At 34.3% G+C, this 16,673-nt stretch overlaps 2 protein-coding genes across 6 annotated transcripts; one reads left to right on the top strand and one right to left on the bottom strand.

The window, feature by feature from the left end:
• Window positions 1-267: 267 nt before the first annotated feature.
• LOC123201938 (protein OCTOPUS-like) lies at window positions 268-2,643 on the top strand. The gene has a single exon (XM_044617554.1). The coding sequence runs from the start codon at window positions 441-443 to the stop codon at window positions 2,457-2,459; it is 2,019 nt and encodes a 672-aa protein (XP_044473489.1). The 5' UTR covers window positions 268-440; the 3' UTR covers window positions 2,460-2,643.
• Window positions 2,644-7,218: 4,575 nt separating this feature from the next.
• Window positions 7,219-13,722, bottom strand: LOC123201939. 5 transcript variants are annotated; one of them, XM_044617557.1, is made up of 3 exons: window positions 13,617-13,722; window positions 12,902-13,211; window positions 7,219-8,417 (listed from the first exon to the last, which is right to left on the bottom strand). In XM_044617557.1, exons 2-3 carry the CDS (start codon window positions 13,169-13,171, stop codon window positions 7,383-7,385), a joined length of 1,305 nt encoding a protein of 434 aa, XP_044473492.1. In that variant the 5' UTR covers window positions 13,172-13,211; window positions 13,617-13,722; the 3' UTR covers window positions 7,219-7,382. The 5 variants fall into 5 exon arrangements, with proteins under 5 accessions (XP_044473492.1, XP_044473490.1, XP_044473491.1 ...); XM_044617555.1 differs by having other exon boundaries at window positions 13,508-13,717; XM_044617556.1 differs by having other exon boundaries at window positions 13,537-13,709.
• Between the last annotated feature and the right edge of the window lie 2,951 nt (window positions 13,723-16,673).

Genomic DNA, 16,673 nt, shown 5'->3' on the forward strand with positions numbered 1-16,673 from the left:
TACTTGAGAAAAATTGGAAACTTTTAATAGAGTTGCCAAACAGCCACTTATTGATAGGGACAAAAAAGTAATTTCAAAGGCGAGTGTCCCTAGACATGCAAAAGCGAGACGAAGAAAGCATCGAGAGAGAGAGAGAAAAAAAAAAAAGAAAGCTTACAGTGGAGTCGAGTTCAGTGTGGGGCATTCTAAAAATTCTCAGCGTAGTTTTTTTTTTTTAAATTTAATTTAATTATTTCTTTTTTTCTCTCTCTCTCTCTCTCTCTCTCTTTTTCTCTTCTTTTTAATTTTTCCGATCTTTCATCATTTTTCCTCCTCCCTCTGTCCGTTGGAACCAAACAGTCGTTTGCACTCTCTCTCTCTCTTTCTTTCTCTCACTAAAGCGTGGCAGTAGATAACATTATGAGCAGAGCAAGAGTGGGCATTACAAAACGACACCGGTTATGAATCCAGCAACTGAGCCACCACAACCACCGCAGCCCCACCGTCCTTCCACCTCTTGTGATCGTCATCCCGACGAGCATTTCACTGGCTTTTGCCCCTCATGTTTATGCGAGCGTCTCGCCGTTTTAGATCACTCTTCTACTGCGGCCTCCTCTTCATCACGAAAACCGCCTATCACTTCCACTACTGCCGCTGCTCTTAAGTCCATTTTCAAGCCTTCCGTCGGCGGCGGCGGCGGCGGTGGTGGTGGTGGTGGGGGTGGGGGTGTTTCCTCGAGACCGTCGTTTTTCCCGGAGCTTCGTCGAACAAAGTCGTTTTCCGCGTCGAAAAACGAGGGTTTTAGTGGCGTGTTTGAGCCTCAGAGAAAATCTTGTGACGTTAGGGTTAGAAATACGCTCTGGTCGTTGTTTACGCAGGACGACGAGAGAAACCCTTATAAGAGAGAACAGCAGCAACAACAACAACAGAGTGAGACGACGAGTGAGAGCAAAAATTTAGGGTCTTCGGCTAGGCCCAGCTTTCAAGGACCAGTATTTGAGTCCAAGGAAGAAGACAAAACCGAAAGTGAAGAAGACAATAATGATGACGATGACTACATTAGGGTTTTAGATGAGCCGGATGTAGGAACGTCATCTTCAAATGTTGTAATTGAAGAGAAAATTGAAGAAATCATCGAAGAAGAAGAAGAAGAAGATAAGATAGAGCAAGTTCAAGAAGAGGAGTTGAACTTAAAGCCAATGAAGGACCACATAGATCTTGATTCACAAACGAAGAAGGGCTCAGGGAGAGATTTCAAAGACTTTGCAGGGAGTTTCTGGTCAGCTGCTTCAGTGTTTAGTAAGAAATTACAAAAGTGGAGACAAAAGCAGAAGCTGAAGAAACGTGGAAATGGAGGTGGTTCAGCCAGATTGCCTGTAGAGAAGCCGATTTCCCGACAATATAGAGAGACTCAGTCGGAGATTGCTGATTACGGGTTTGGGAGAAGGTCTTGTGACACGGATCCAAGATTCTCGCTGGATGCGGGTAGGATATCTTTTGATGATCCACGGTACTCGTTTGATGAGCCACGGGCATCTTGGGATGGTTATTTGATCGGAAGGACTTTTCCAAGAATGCCCACTATGCTTTCAGTGGTGGAGGATGCTCCTGTAGTTCATGTTTCAAGGTCTGATACCCAAATCCCAGTTGAAGAGCCAACTATGAATGCCATTAATGAGGATGAGATTGTTCCTGGTGGGTCTGCTCAGACCAGGGACTACTATTCTGATTCGTCTTCCAGGCGAAGGAAGAGTCTTGATAGGTCTAGTTCAATCAGGAAGACAGCGGCAGCGGTGGTAGCTGAGATTGATGAAATGAAGTCAGTTTCAAACGCAAAAGTGTCTCCTGCAACTGTGGATTATATTCACGGGCCAAAGTTGGTGTTTGGAGACAAGGATTTGAGGGATTCAAACTCCAATTCTTTGAGGGATGATTGTAGTGAGACAATTGAAATGAATTTTAGAGACAATGCGTCCATAGTGGGAAATGGTGAAAGGAAGGGGAATAAGAAGTCCAAGAGATGGAGTAAAGCATGGAATATATGGGGTTTTATACATAGGAGAAGTGTTAACAAAGATGAGGATGAAGATAGGTATAGTAGAGCAAACGGGGTTGAGAGGTCCTTTTCGGAATCTTGGCAAGATTTGAGAGGAGAAAGGAATGGAGAAGTTAAAGGGTCATTTAATCCAAAGATGTTGAGGAGTAATAGCAGTGTTAGTTGGAGGAATTCGAGTAATTTTGGTGGTGCATTTGGTGGTTTGAGGAAGAACGGAGTTGAGGCTAATGGACATGGTAGAAAGAAAAAAGATGAGCTTGTGTTGGAGAGGAACAGGAGTGCAAGGTATTCACCAAACAACCTTGATAATGGACTGTTAAGGTTCTACTTGACGCCTTTGCGGAGCAGTCGGAGGGGTGGATCAGGCAAAAGTAGGGCAAATCATGCACATTCAATTGCAAGGAGTGTACTGCGATTGTACTAAATTTGGAGCTCCATAAGGTGTTTCTTTGGTTTCATGTTGTTAATTTTGCTGCATTTGTTGTGTAATCACACATCCCTATGTATTCTTGATGGTTGGTTGGATAAAAAGCACCCTAAATTTGTTGCCTTTTCTTCGAGTGGCATGCTTCTTCAATTATTCAAATAACAAGAATTTTCAGTGTTTATTTGTCTCTATCATTCTCTTGTTAGTGTCTTGAATTTTCCTTCATCTGCTGTGTTATTTTCTCTTCTTCTTACCTGAAAAAGCAAGAGCATATAGATTGTTAGTGCATATATGCATAAATGTGATTGCCCCAGGATTCAACTTGGTTCTTCCTTTATGGAATTAGGCAATTAGCTGACTCGGAAGTTTACCGGTTTCAAGGTTCTTTCTCAGAATTCTTTGGTACAAAGCGCATAATGCTTTGCTGACTCCTCCTGATCCTTTTTTTACCACATAAAATTCTGTTACATGTCTGTACGTGACCCACTGTTTGAAATAAGAATATCTGACATGTATAGGCAACTGTTATAAGACAAAACATGATGATTCTATCTAGATTGAGTTCTCTATTTGTTCATCACTGAGCTTTTTCGTTGTTACAAAATTTACCCGTGACATGACTGTTGTTGACAATAATAATATGTTGACTGTTCCTGATGAGAATGTTTCCTGGGAGTTCTGTGATTTTTGTCACTCTTGGAGCTTCAATGATCAGTGTTTCTAAGATATAGGCTGGCCCTTCAAGTTTGTGCACATTCATTATTCCAGTTCAATTAGATGTGTGTCATAAATGGACTAGTTTAGAAACGGTGGCAAATTATCTCCATTGTTTGGGATCATGGATGGATACAGGCCTTAGTATAAAAGAAGGTCGAGCAGGCTTGGAAGAGCTTAGTTTGTGTAAAATTCTTTTCTGGGTTCTTCCATGGACAGAAACACTAGCTGTAGAGCCTGGCATGGTTGGACAGATATGGATTAACTGAAGCAAATCATGCAGTATCTTAAAATATTCACTTTAGGTACATAAATATATATACACTCATATATATCATCACATGATTGAGATTGTTTTATCTTTAATTTAAAATCATTCAATCACATGATGACACATATAAGTGTATATATATTTGTGTATTTAAAGTGGATACACATAGTTTTATTGTATTTTATTTAAAAATTATCAAAATAATCTAAATTTTATTATAATTCTATACTCATTTTTTTAGAACAAAAATACCATTATAAATGTATTTTAGAATAATTATATCTAAAGATATTTAAATAAAATAATATCTTAATATTTTTTTAATATATTAATTAAACACAATAATTATTTATATATATTAATTTTTATCAAATATAATTATTTTTTAAATAATCTATTTGAATAATAATATTTTATTTTTAATAATAAAATACTATCTGAATCAAACGTGCTTTTAAGAGTATAAAAACGATCAAATTTTTTCTTTTTTTTGGTGTTTGAGGTCTCTGCATATTTGCATTGGTTGACATAGGCAAGGAAAATGAAAAAAATAAAAATGTTATCAACACTAGTGCTCAAGTCCCATTACCAAAACAGAATCAAATTTGAGCAATGATTATTCTTAAAAATGAAAATGGGATTCCAATTCCAGTCAATGAGTTTTAGATTATGCTTTTCTTCTTTTCTCTAAATATGCAAAAGCTCCATGATCAACAACAATTTGCCTTCGAAGTCAAAAAGTGATTAGGAAAAACAAACCAACATGCTCTTTCATGAAGGAGATAAAAAGAAATAAATACAAAAAAGAAGAAAAAAAGAGGCTCATAACCCAATGGTATGTCCAGTTAGCCTTAATGGCAAGTGGGTGATGACAATAATTTTGTTCAAGGTAATTAGTATTACAGCCTCATTTGTCAACCATGTACACTCAAGGCTTCCACTTTTGGAGCTGCTTCTTGCACTTCAATGCTCTCTTTCAGTAACATTTGACAATTTGCAACCCTTTTTTTCCTCTTTTCCTAACATTTTGTCCCTCTTGTAGCACCTCCATCTCACCATAAATGTACTCAAATTATTCTTCCAAATCCTTTGTCAAGCATTTCAGCTGGGGTTATCTACATTCATCACCCCTTAAGCTAGTTTTGGGGTGGGAGAGACCCATTAACATTTAAGAGTGGCATCAGAGTCAAGGTTTAAAAACAATTCAATCCAAAGTTCATGAAGAGACATCGGTCTATACGATTCTAACTCCGATTTTGGTAAAATCCTATCCTTAAAAACTTGTATGAAAGTTTTTGTCTCTTTTATTCCCTAATTGACCTTGTTATGAGAAATTATTACAAATACTGTTGAACTGATGATTTATGCATGATAAGTGAAAGATCGTGAGTATCCCACATTACCTAAGAATTAAGTTGGCGGGTATATAACTATGAGAGAAAACCTCATCAAATGAGCTAGCTTTTGGAGTAGAAGAGACTTTATAACACTTTTGTGATGACCTAATAAGAGATTTCTCAAGATATTGCAACATTATACAACCATTTGATCCATGCACACCGTAAAATTATAAGAATGGGATGTGAAATCTTGAGTTTTTGTGAAAAGTTATTTGATTGATTGTGTAGTAAGCACTCATGTAAAGGGCAAGATTTGATGATTGTTTATCTTACGATATGGATAGATTTGAGGTCCTTTCATGACTAATTTCCCCCTGCACGTTCATGTTGGTATCCTGCTTTATTGAGAGATGAGATGAGTTTAAATGAATTTTCCCATTTCTCTATCGAAAAGGTCAGGCTCATCCAGCTCTCAGGCTGTAATTTCTGAACTTTCTGCAACATTCTTCATGGCTGTTTTAGTTGATGAGCTTGTGGATAACCTACACCCCTCAGGTTTGGGAAATTATCATCGGATCCACATATCATAAAGGATTTAATATATACCTTAAAGTTTGACAAAAGTGACAATTACATCCCTTCAGGTTTAACAAAAGTGACAGCAACATCCTATTGTTAGAGTCCCTTTGTATCACTCACAACTTATGAAAGTGGAGTTTTTATTAGACTTATACAAATAGTAAAGTAAACCTTTTCTTTTAACTTATATTTAAAAAAAGTCAAGTGATATGCACCCAAAGGAGAATTTGAGTGACAAATAAAAGAACCCAAAATATAAGAGAGTAAATGTTTTAATCCTCTTTAATAACATTTCAAGATTAAACGATTAAAACAATGTTTTAAAATATGCAATAAAATTCAAATATACTGAAGTATTGAAAACAATATATTGTAGAAGATCTTTATTATTGGTTTTTTTTTTTTTTGTAGGGAATCATTCAACCTTTTACATAAAATTTTTATTATTGAGTTTGCTTTCTAGAAAATCTTACAACCTTCTTAATTTTTGTAGGGAATCTTGCAATATTTGTCTAGGGCAAGGATTATTTTCATTTCAAGGACTTTTTTTTTTTTCGCTTGATCCACAATGCGCTTTATTGGGGGGAATTTGTCTCATCCTTAGTCATATTTTCAATATATTTCACGAGCTTTTGCTTGTAAGGTAGTCAAATGAATGTTAGCTTTCCTAATTAACTTTGGAATTATCTTTGACCCAATAGGTAACTTTTGAACAAGTTCATATGGTGAGAGATCATTGCAAAATTCTTATGCCATATATTATTTATTTTGATATTCATCAGAACTTTGAATTCGATTTTTTTCTCAAAGAGATCTTTGGACATTTGTCTTGAGCCATTACTTATATTTGTCTTGATTGAATTTTCTTGAAGAGATTAAAGGATTCTGAGATGATCATCCTTGTTACTTTGGACATAATTGACAAAGGAACTTGAGCTTTCATTGTTTGAGTCTAGGTGATCTTTGACATTTTGTAGCTGGGTCAACAAAATTTTCAACTAAAATTTTTTTCTCTTTTTTCGATTGAGCTCTAGTATGAGATGATAAAACCATTGCATTTGTCAATTGAGGGATATTTTTTGGTGACATGAGAGTGACCATATTTTTTCTACCACTTCACTTTGAATTTTCTTGTTAAGTGTGGAATTTAGATATTTGATACGATGATTTTATATTCCTATGAAGAAATCCCTGGTAAATGAAACTTGAAAGAGAGAAACGAAGGATTGATGAAAAATAGGATTCTGTCGAAGGATATTTACTAATGCATAACATTACATATACATATTTCGAGATGCCTAACATTACTTAATTTTAAAACTAGACATATTAATATGACACAATCTAAGTCGATAAAAATAGTTTTGGGTTTAGTTCCACGTCCGTGAAAATATAAGAATAATACTATACTTGATTAAAGTTATACTTTTGAAACCAACATGAGTTTACAAGATAAAAACCCAAACACATGATTTACCATAAAGGAATTATGTTACAAATGCAATATTAATAAAAGGAAAATTAATTAAAATAAAGTAATTTTATAAGGGTAGACGATATTAATTAATATTTTATGGATTACACAAATGCCAAAATCTCAACAGAATACTTGTTTTACCTTTATATCTACCCTAAAAAACTCTTTAGTAGACTTAATTTTACCTTATTATTTCGTCAATTCTTATTATTTGTCATTAATTTGTGCTAATATTTATGTTTTCTGACAAATAACCTCAAAAAAATTAATTATAATTTAAAAATGTGATTATAATCCATAATTAGGTTATTCAAATAAGTTGTCCTAAACATGCTATATTTTGGATTTAAAAAACTATATTAAACACACACAATATCTAAGAAAAACTTACTTTAATTCAGAAATTAGTTTTAAATATTTAAAATTACATATAGCAAGATAGTAAACCAAAATAAAAAAGATAACTCCTCCCTAACATTGAAAATGTTGAAAATTCTCATTCCAATTTTGGATAGAAGTGGGCAATTCACATGTCAAGCTTATATATCATGTTTAGCTTTGTACCTCCTCCAGCATAATCCCTTGTTTTCGTCATCATCGATTTGATCTTCATCACTATCGACTTGACTACAAGAGAAGCATGTTTGCTTGCCCAGGCGTCGAGGGATGAACACATTATAGTAATAACTCAAAATGGTCTTCTTGGACTTGGATGGGAAAAGCTTGGAGATTGCTTCCCAAAAACCTGCTGCATTTGGCAGTGGATTGTTTTTCACAAAAGATTTAAACATTTCTTGCTCCCTCAATGTCCATGCTTTTGAAACTACTTCTCCCATTTCATCAAACTTCCAACAAAAGAAAGCAGGACCAAGATTAGACTGCAAATCATGCCTAGCTGAAAGCATGTGGCATCTAATGCAGTCTTTAGATCCTGGAGAGTCACAATGACAAGAGTCAGGTCTACCTCTCCCAATTACTTTAGAGCTGCGGTTCTTTAAACTAGATTTTCCTTTAAGGGGCCATATTTTAGTGCCCAACCATTTCAAACTTTCTGAATCACCATCACAACCATAAAGATCCTTCTTGTTGATTGGACCCTTCCACTCTGGAATTTCAGCTTGGAATCCTGGCCCTATAGGAATAACAGCTCTTGGAAGATTTTCACCTTCACTCTCAGTGATCAGTGACCTGACTTGTAGAAGTTTCTCTTCTGAACTTGATGAATTTGAACTGCTAATCAACTCAGAGGAATCCTCCAAGGTTTGATTGTGGGCAATGAAGTTTTCCAAACTTGATGGTTTTGAACTATTAATTGATTCCTCCGTGTCAACTTGACAAGAAAAACTATTGTTGAACGGAGGCCAGTTTGTCGCGTTCCTTTGGAAAGTACTGTCGAATGTCAACACACTGCCTGAACTGCAAGAGTTCCCGACAGCTAAATCGGGTAAGCCCGAAGCAGAATCTAGCTGCTTACAACCGAATGTCTCAAATTTTCTGCTTTTAGAATTCTGTGAAGCCGATCCAGAAGCCTTTGTGTATTTTCCTTGTAGAAACTGCTCAAGCTTTCTCTTTTTCTGAATAAAAGTGGGAGAGGAAAGGATGTTCTCACGGGGTTCAAGAAATAGAAAACTAAAAATTATCTTGAAGGGACAGGTTTTAACATCTTATTAACTCACTGTTGCCTTAAAAGTTTAGAGATGCTAAATTAAAGTAAAGCATTTTGGATCACCCAAAAGAGAGGAAGATACACGTCAATTTATTTGACAATTATAGCAGTTGTTGAAGGTTTCACAACAGTCAGCAAATTTTGTGGTAGTGAAAGATTGTTTGTTCACTGTAGTAGCAAAGCTCAATGGAGATAATTCAGCAGAGAGTAAGAGTTCTCAGTAGGGCTGGATTCAAGCCAAGAACAAGCTCGGCTCAAGCGAGTTCAAGCTTGAGAGTTAAATTTTTTCAAACTTGAGCTTTAAGAGTGTTTGACTCGTCAAACTCACAAACCTAAAAAATTTGATATAATTCAATTAAAACGATATCATTTTGACAAATATACATCAAATCGACGTTATTTTAGTACTCAGCCGAGCTCAAAGCTCAATTCAAGCTTGAACTCGAGCTTGATCCTCTCAAATGAGCTGAGTTCGAACACTTTTGAAGTGAGTTTAACGAGCTCAAACTTGACTCCACTCAAGTTGAGCTAAACTCAAGCTCAGATCGGCTCAAATCCATCCCTAGCTCTTTGTATCTATATATTTACTGATTGATCTCTCCTTTGAATTCACTTAAATACAAGATTAACACAGGACAAACTGAAAAGAGAACAACCCAGATACATAGGAAAGTGAAAACTGAAAATCGAACAGAAGCCAAACAGATGAGAACATAAGACAATATATCTAGCACCACATTCAGTCACTCTCCATGATGAACTCTTAGTCTCCTAGATACTCATAAAATTGTAAGGTAATTACTTTATTTATGAATTTTTCACACTAAAAAGAAACAAAGTTCCTTAAACTGAAAATGATCATTGCTATTTACATAAAACCTTAAATAAAAGCATCATTTCTATTTTCATGACAAGAATCTTTACTCTCAATTAGGGTTGGATTCGAGCCAAGTCAAGCTCGAGCTCGAGCTCGAGCTCGTGAAAGCCAAGCTCGAACTCGACTCAAATTTGGTTCAGCTTATTTTTCGTTATTAAAACGACATTATTTTAATATATATTGGTCAAAACGATGTTGTTTTGTATCAAAATTTTTAATTGAAAAATTTGGCGAATAACTCGAGCTCGTATAGGGCTGGCTTGTTTCGGGCTCGTTCGAGCTGAGCTTGAACGGGCTCGGTTTGAGTCCAACCCTACTCTCAATCCAGATAGCACTCTTAAAATTGGAATCAACTTCAACAATCCCTTAATCATCTTAAGTCATTTCCAAAAAAAAATCTTGGTAATAATGTCCTAGCTTTCGGCTATAGCTTTTGGCCTACCAAATAGCCGAAAGCGCGAGCGTTTTAGTTTTCTTATCTGTGTTCAAAGGAGAGACTTGCTATTCTTGTAAACGCAACCAACATATATTGCAACTATCATCTTCATTTTTTTTTTTTGGGTCAATTACTTGGCTTAATTTGGTTGAAAATCAAAACTATGTTGGATTCCTACCAATCTAGTGTCAGAGCATGATGAGATTTCAGACTGGGGTAGAGGGACTAGAGAAGGAGGTTGAATTTGTGATGAATAGGTTAGAAAAAATGGACATGAATATGGAGCACATGAATTCAAGGATGGATAATTTAGAAAGCAATGTGGAAACTATTAAGGATTATCTCGGGAAGTTGCAAGAAATGATGATGAACAAAGAGTTACCTGATGATGGTTGAGGAAAAGCACCAATGGAACAACCATTGCCAGTGCAATCATCTCTAATGAGAGAGACCACACCATCCTTACCAATAAGACAAAACGAACGAGTGATGAATGGAGAGACAAATATCAAAGAAGGCATCATGGTGCATGAGATGACAATCAGCAAAAACCAAGGTGGGGCAAGAGAGACTCCATCGTAGACTTGAATTACCAATCTTCATAGGCAACAATCCAATTGGTTAGTTCTCTGGCATTGAACGTTATTTTCGATAAATTGTTTGATGGAATAGGAAAGATTAGTGGTTGCAATAGTTTATATGAGAGAGGTAGCTATGAGTTGGCTACAATGGTGCAAATCTCAACAGCCATTCACCAATTGGAATGAACTGAAGTGCGACTTGCTCTAGCATTTCAAGTTGTTGCCGCTTTGGTAGAATGACTTGGTGGGTGATTATCATTGCCAATTTGAGCTCCTTTCAACAAGGTTAAGAGAGGCTTCCAATGAAATCCTATTGGGAGCATTTCTGAATGGATTGAGGGAAGACATTGACTACAAACTTTCCAAACCCATCCAGTTACTAACCTAGAAGCCCAAATCGACCACAATCGCATTTTTTCCACCCATGATCAAACATCAACAAAGCAAACTTTTCTAGATCAAATATACCCAAATTACACAGTGAATCAACAAGTTCTTGTGGATCAATTTGAAGTGCACGAAAAGACAAAAATGTTCAAAAGTTGTCGGACATCAAAATGCAATCAAAATTAAAGACAGGACTATGTTTCCAATAAGATGAAAAATAGGGGCTGAACTATCATTGCAAATCTCCAACTGATTTAAGGAGAGAGCCTCTGAAAAAATTAGGCAATTCAGGGAGAGATTTCAACCTCTTGTATAGCCAAAACTTCAAGTTTTATAATTTTCTTATTTGTGTAAGGGGAAGAGACTTGTTATTCTTGTAAACACAACCAACGGTCAACATATATTGCAACTATCATCTTCGTTTTTTTGTCAAATACTTATTTTAATTCTGGTTGAGAATCAGAACGTTGTTGGGTTCCTAACACATTGCAATCTATTAGATCTCTCATAAAACAAGTCAAACAAAGTATACATAGGTGTGAGCATAGGGGGAAATTCCCTATTGCTCCTTAATTCTGTTACAGTTGGTATGAGCCACATGTTGGCCTAAGAATGGGTCAAGGTACAAACTGTTTGGAGGATTTCAAAATAAATGGAAGAGATCATGGAAGAATTAAAGAGGAGAATTTTTGTAAGGAATTTGAGAGGTCACTGGGTCCTCTAATTAGCAAAGGGTCTAGTTCATAGCTACCTATTTATTTTGCTATATTTCTATGTAATCTTTGAGTTTGGTTGTCATCAAAGTATCAGAGCGATAACAATTCTCAAGGGTATGGTCAAAACAAGAATGGAGGCTAGAGTTGACAGAGTAGAGAAGGAGCCAGGTGAGGTTAGGGAGAGAATAGGAAATCTGGATGCTAATATGGTATCTTTGAAGGAAAATATTAGACCCCCAAATATGAATTAGGAATAGTTAGACAGCCAATGTAATGGAATAAAGGCTAAGAATGAGTTGGTGGGCAGTATATATAGGTTTTACTCCTACCAATAGAGGAATCTAGCGACTACTAGAGTGGAGTTGTGGTATGGTTTGGCCAAACAAATTGTTGGTGGTGTTGAATATAGGTTTAGTGGTAGGTGGACTGGTGCGATTGATTATGGGACTTGTGGTTGGTATGGTGGTCCATAGAATAGTGTGATTGATTGTCGTCGGCGGAATGGTTGAATTACCTTGACATTTAATTTATGTGAATTAGTGTTGTTTCACCGATAGAGGTGGTTCTAGTGATCCCTTGTTGAGTGGCCATCACACTACCAACAAATCTTGCATTATCGACATCTGTATGAACTTTTCCTCCAACTTTAGGAAATGAGTTTTGGTTTCCTCCAACTTTTGCTCGAATGTCAAGCCAATTCAACCAGTCCATTGACTACAATTACCACAATCAATCACACCCTTTCACCAACCACCATACCAACCAAAATTTATATCACAATCCTTAATTTAAGCCACCACAATAAGAATCACTCATCACTTTTGTAGTACTCCTAATAGTCTTCAACCAACATTATTGTGATTGAACAGAGCTACGTCACAACAATTTCTCTCCAAGAAGCCTAAATATAAACAATATTGAATTTTCTTAAATTGCTAACCGATTATATCAGAAGTATATATCTACTAATTTGAAGTGAGTAACAAAATTCCATACTACATGTAATATATGCATATAGAATTATGTGGAAAGTCATATTCGATGACTAGTCTACAAGAGGCCAAGATCCAAAGGGAAAGAAGCTCAATTAAGTTAATAAGAATACATATATATGGTCTAATTGATGAACACAACATGTAACCCCAGAAAGGGGATAATATCAAGCTGAATTGACTCAAATTTGCTCAACACATTTTACCATAGTTAATGTTGCTAAGTCCAGTACTTTGATCATACCTCTAAATTCAATGAACTACCAGTAAGTGTAGCTTTAATGGAATTTATGCAAGCATTATAAATATAACTATAGAAACATAACAAAACTTAATGCAACAATCATCCAGAAAACAAAAAATCATACAAATAAAAGAAAAAAAGATTCAGCTGGGGACTTACTTTAGAACATTCAGAATTATTCGAATGCCAGACTTTCCGCAACGTAAGAGTCTGATTCTGTAACTTTCCAGCCAAATCTTTCAATGTTTCTGGTCCGCATGGATCCAATGCAAGTCCTTTTAAACGCCGCAGCATATTTGAACAAGCAGATGCGTCGACAACACAATTTTTTGGACCCATTTTCTCTACCTTAGACAATGAAGGTTTCTGATTCATATCCTTATTCCTCTCCTGCACTTTACCATTACCACGCATTTGCAAAACTACCATTTTAGCAGTGATTTATTTCTTGAATCTCCCGAATCCAATCCTGAAAACAAACTTGAGCCCATGAACTTAGAAAAATATTATTCGCCTAAACAACCAATTAAACCCCTATTATTTTTTTTCATCTAAACAAAGAATTAAAACCCATTTTATTTAAAGCGCATTTATGCAATCAAAATGCTCATGCACGAGAGTTTAAAGGTGGGAAAATTTTTCCCCACACTAAAAAAATGTCCAAGAAGTTTTCTTCACCAAAGTTCTACAATCAAAACGCATAGAAAGTGTAGATTATTGTAAGTAAATAAAATAAATAAATAAAAGCTGTTACGAAAATAAAACCTTTGAATTTGAAAATTTTAGTTTAATACCAACAGGTGGGCTTTGTCAGAATTACGATTTATGGAGTGATTATGGGGTAATAACAATAGCAGGTAGGGGAGAGCGCTACCCTCTGTCTAGAGTAGGAAGGTGAAACTGAAACTTGATGGAGTTGGAGAGTTTGGCTGAAGGGGATGACTCTTCAACCACAAATTATGAAGCCATTAAAATTTCTAGAACCTAGAGCTTGTAGGTTGACCTAACATATAAGTAATACAAATTTGTGTTATTTTATCTTAAATTTAAAATTATTAAAAATATTAATATATTTAAATAATTTATTAAATATTAATAATTGAGTGTACAATTTTCTTAAATTATGAGATTAAATTAAATGGATAATTAAAATTTATCTAATATCTGACTTTACAACTACTTAAGAAAATTATTAATTCATATTATCTCGTGTCTTCTTATACATTATCCTTCTAAGTCTAACAAAACTCCTTGTTATTACAATCGCCACCAATCTCCAAACCTTTTTTCATCCACTCATTTCACCATTGTTGTTAAAAAGACTATTTTCCATGTCCATTTGTATTCAAGTTATGATTCATATCTCACCTCGAGGCCTTTTTAGACTTTCCCAATGGAAAACACATTTGAAGTTTAACCTATGAGCCCTTTACTCTCCTCTTCTCTATCTTCATTTTGCTCGAACTAATACTCTCACTAAAAATGGGGTATCTTAAAAGAAGTTGATTCGGAGGAGAAGATTTTTTGAAAAAGGAATGATTTAAGTAATAAAAGAGAAAAATATATGAACATATAAAAAAATTGTAGGTATCATAGATATACCGAATTCACCTAAAAAAATAAAGTAAAGAAAATACGAATACTCATAGGTATAAGTTTAGAAAGTAATTGCCCAAATTTGTTTTTCTTTGCAGGTGCTTGTGAGCATTATAGGTAACTTGCGTGTTTGTCAGGTCTATTTGTGATTTTAGAATAAATTGTCCAAGATATTTTCTCACTCAAAGTTTGACCTAAAAATACTTTTTCACCCTAACTTTGAAAGAGAAACCTAAGAAGATGCGAGATATTTAAGATCTTTTGGATAAGCAATCATATTTAGTTTGGTGTTGTAGCCACATGGCTAAGAAAGAAGAATTATTTTGGGTCAAAATGTAAAACATTACCCTAGTTTTAAAGAATAGGCCTAGCAAAACAAATATGTTGAGTGGGTATAGATCAGATCATTACTTTTTGTGTATGAAAACGAAATATGAAAAGATTGATTTCTTTCTTCTATTGATTCATGGTGCTCTGTCATGTGTACATGTATATATAATATTGAACATAAATAAAATAAAAATACCTTATGAAATTGTTGTAGTTGGAAGATCAAGAAATATTGGCAAGGTTATGGTGTTGAGAAAAAAAATGATAATTGAAAGAAAGAAAGAAAGGATTATGTAGACACAATCCCTAATAGGGTTTAGTTTGGAACATTTTCCACTAAGAAGTCTACCTCCTAAAGAAGTCCATGTACTAAGGACTCTTTTTAGGAAAGTAAGACTTATTTGTTAAGTATTTTTATTATTTGAATTTAATAAATATTATAATTATTATTTAACTAATATATAAATTTTGAATATGTAATGAATTGTGTATATGGAAAGTGGCCAAAATTATGGGATTATGATTATTATATTTATGGTCATTATAATTAATGATATTTATGAGATTATGTATAGTTGTAAAATTGGATCGAATCGATTGATTTGACTAGTTGAACTGTCAACTATTAAACAAATTGATTGAACCATGTATAAAATCGAGTTCGACTTGGTTTATATAAAAAATTGATTTTTTTAAATTCATTATGAAAATTTGAACCAATAACTTATTTATCACACACACACACAAAAAAAACACACACACACACACATACGTACTATTAAACTAAATTTATTTTAACGTTAAATAAGTCAAATTATATATTTAATTATAAATTATACCTTTTTAAAAAATATTATTTTTGAAATGTTAATTAGTTTGACCACCAATTAACCGATTCGACTATTAATTGGATTAAGTCGCTTCCTCCACCGAATGAGTATCTAGTCCGATTATAACATGATTGAGATTATGATCCATTTTATAATTCGATATGAAAAAGTGACCAAAATTATGAGATTTTTATATGTATGGTTATTAGCAAATTCAAACATAGTCATTGAAATTTTGCTTCCATTTCATATACATGGTGAGTGAAGAATTAAAATTTGGACAAAGGGAGAGATTTATTTATAAAGTTAAAATGCTTGTTTATAGGATGTTGACTCTTTCATTATCGAGTATGACAACTTTATTGTCGAGTATCGAACATTATTGTTTGCATAAAATTATATTTTATAATTTAATGTAATTCTCGTTAGTGTAATATTTTGTATCAATAATAGATCTATAGAAGGAATAAAAAATTAAAACTTAATATTGAGAAAAAAATGGTATAAAAAATAACCTAATTAAATTTATAGGACAAATTAGTTATTAAACTCAGTTTAAGGAGATGGTGCATATATATGAGAAGTGCATTTGGCAAAAGAGTATAAAAGGAAAGTGAAACTGTCTTTTAGCAAAATAATCCCACCCAAGGTTAAGTGTAATTCCAAACTCATACCCTCTAATTTAAAAAAAAACTCAAACTTCTACTAATGAGTAAAATTTTGTTAAAAAACTCAAATAATGTTAAGCGCAAAATTGTCATTTAATAAAAAATTAAAGTTTTATTGTTTTCCCCCCCTCAGTTTGAAAATCTAACAATTTTCCTTACTTAAAGTTTAAAAAGTAGCAATTTCACCTCTAGGGTTTAGAAACCATCATCGAAGACGGCTTCATCCTCCCACCATGACTATCTCTCCCTGCTAATTTGTTCTCACCCACCGATTGAAGCAATTAACTTTGATGAAGTTAAAATTGTCTTTATCAGAGTTAATTGCTTTAATCAGTGGGTGAGAACAAGTCGGCAGGGAGAGATAGCCATGGTGGGAGAATGAATTTGTCATCTCCGATGATAGTATTAAAACCCTAGGAGTGAAATTGTTACTTTTCAAACTTTGGGTGGAGGAAATTGTTAGATTTTCAAATTAAGAGGAGAAAAACAATAAAATTTTTGTTTTTT

This window comes from Mangifera indica, chromosome 18 (assembly GCF_011075055.1).
Source record: "Mangifera indica cultivar Alphonso chromosome 18, CATAS_Mindica_2.1, whole genome shotgun sequence".
In the NCBI taxonomy this organism is placed as follows: Eukaryota; Viridiplantae; Streptophyta; class Magnoliopsida; order Sapindales; family Anacardiaceae; genus Mangifera; species Mangifera indica.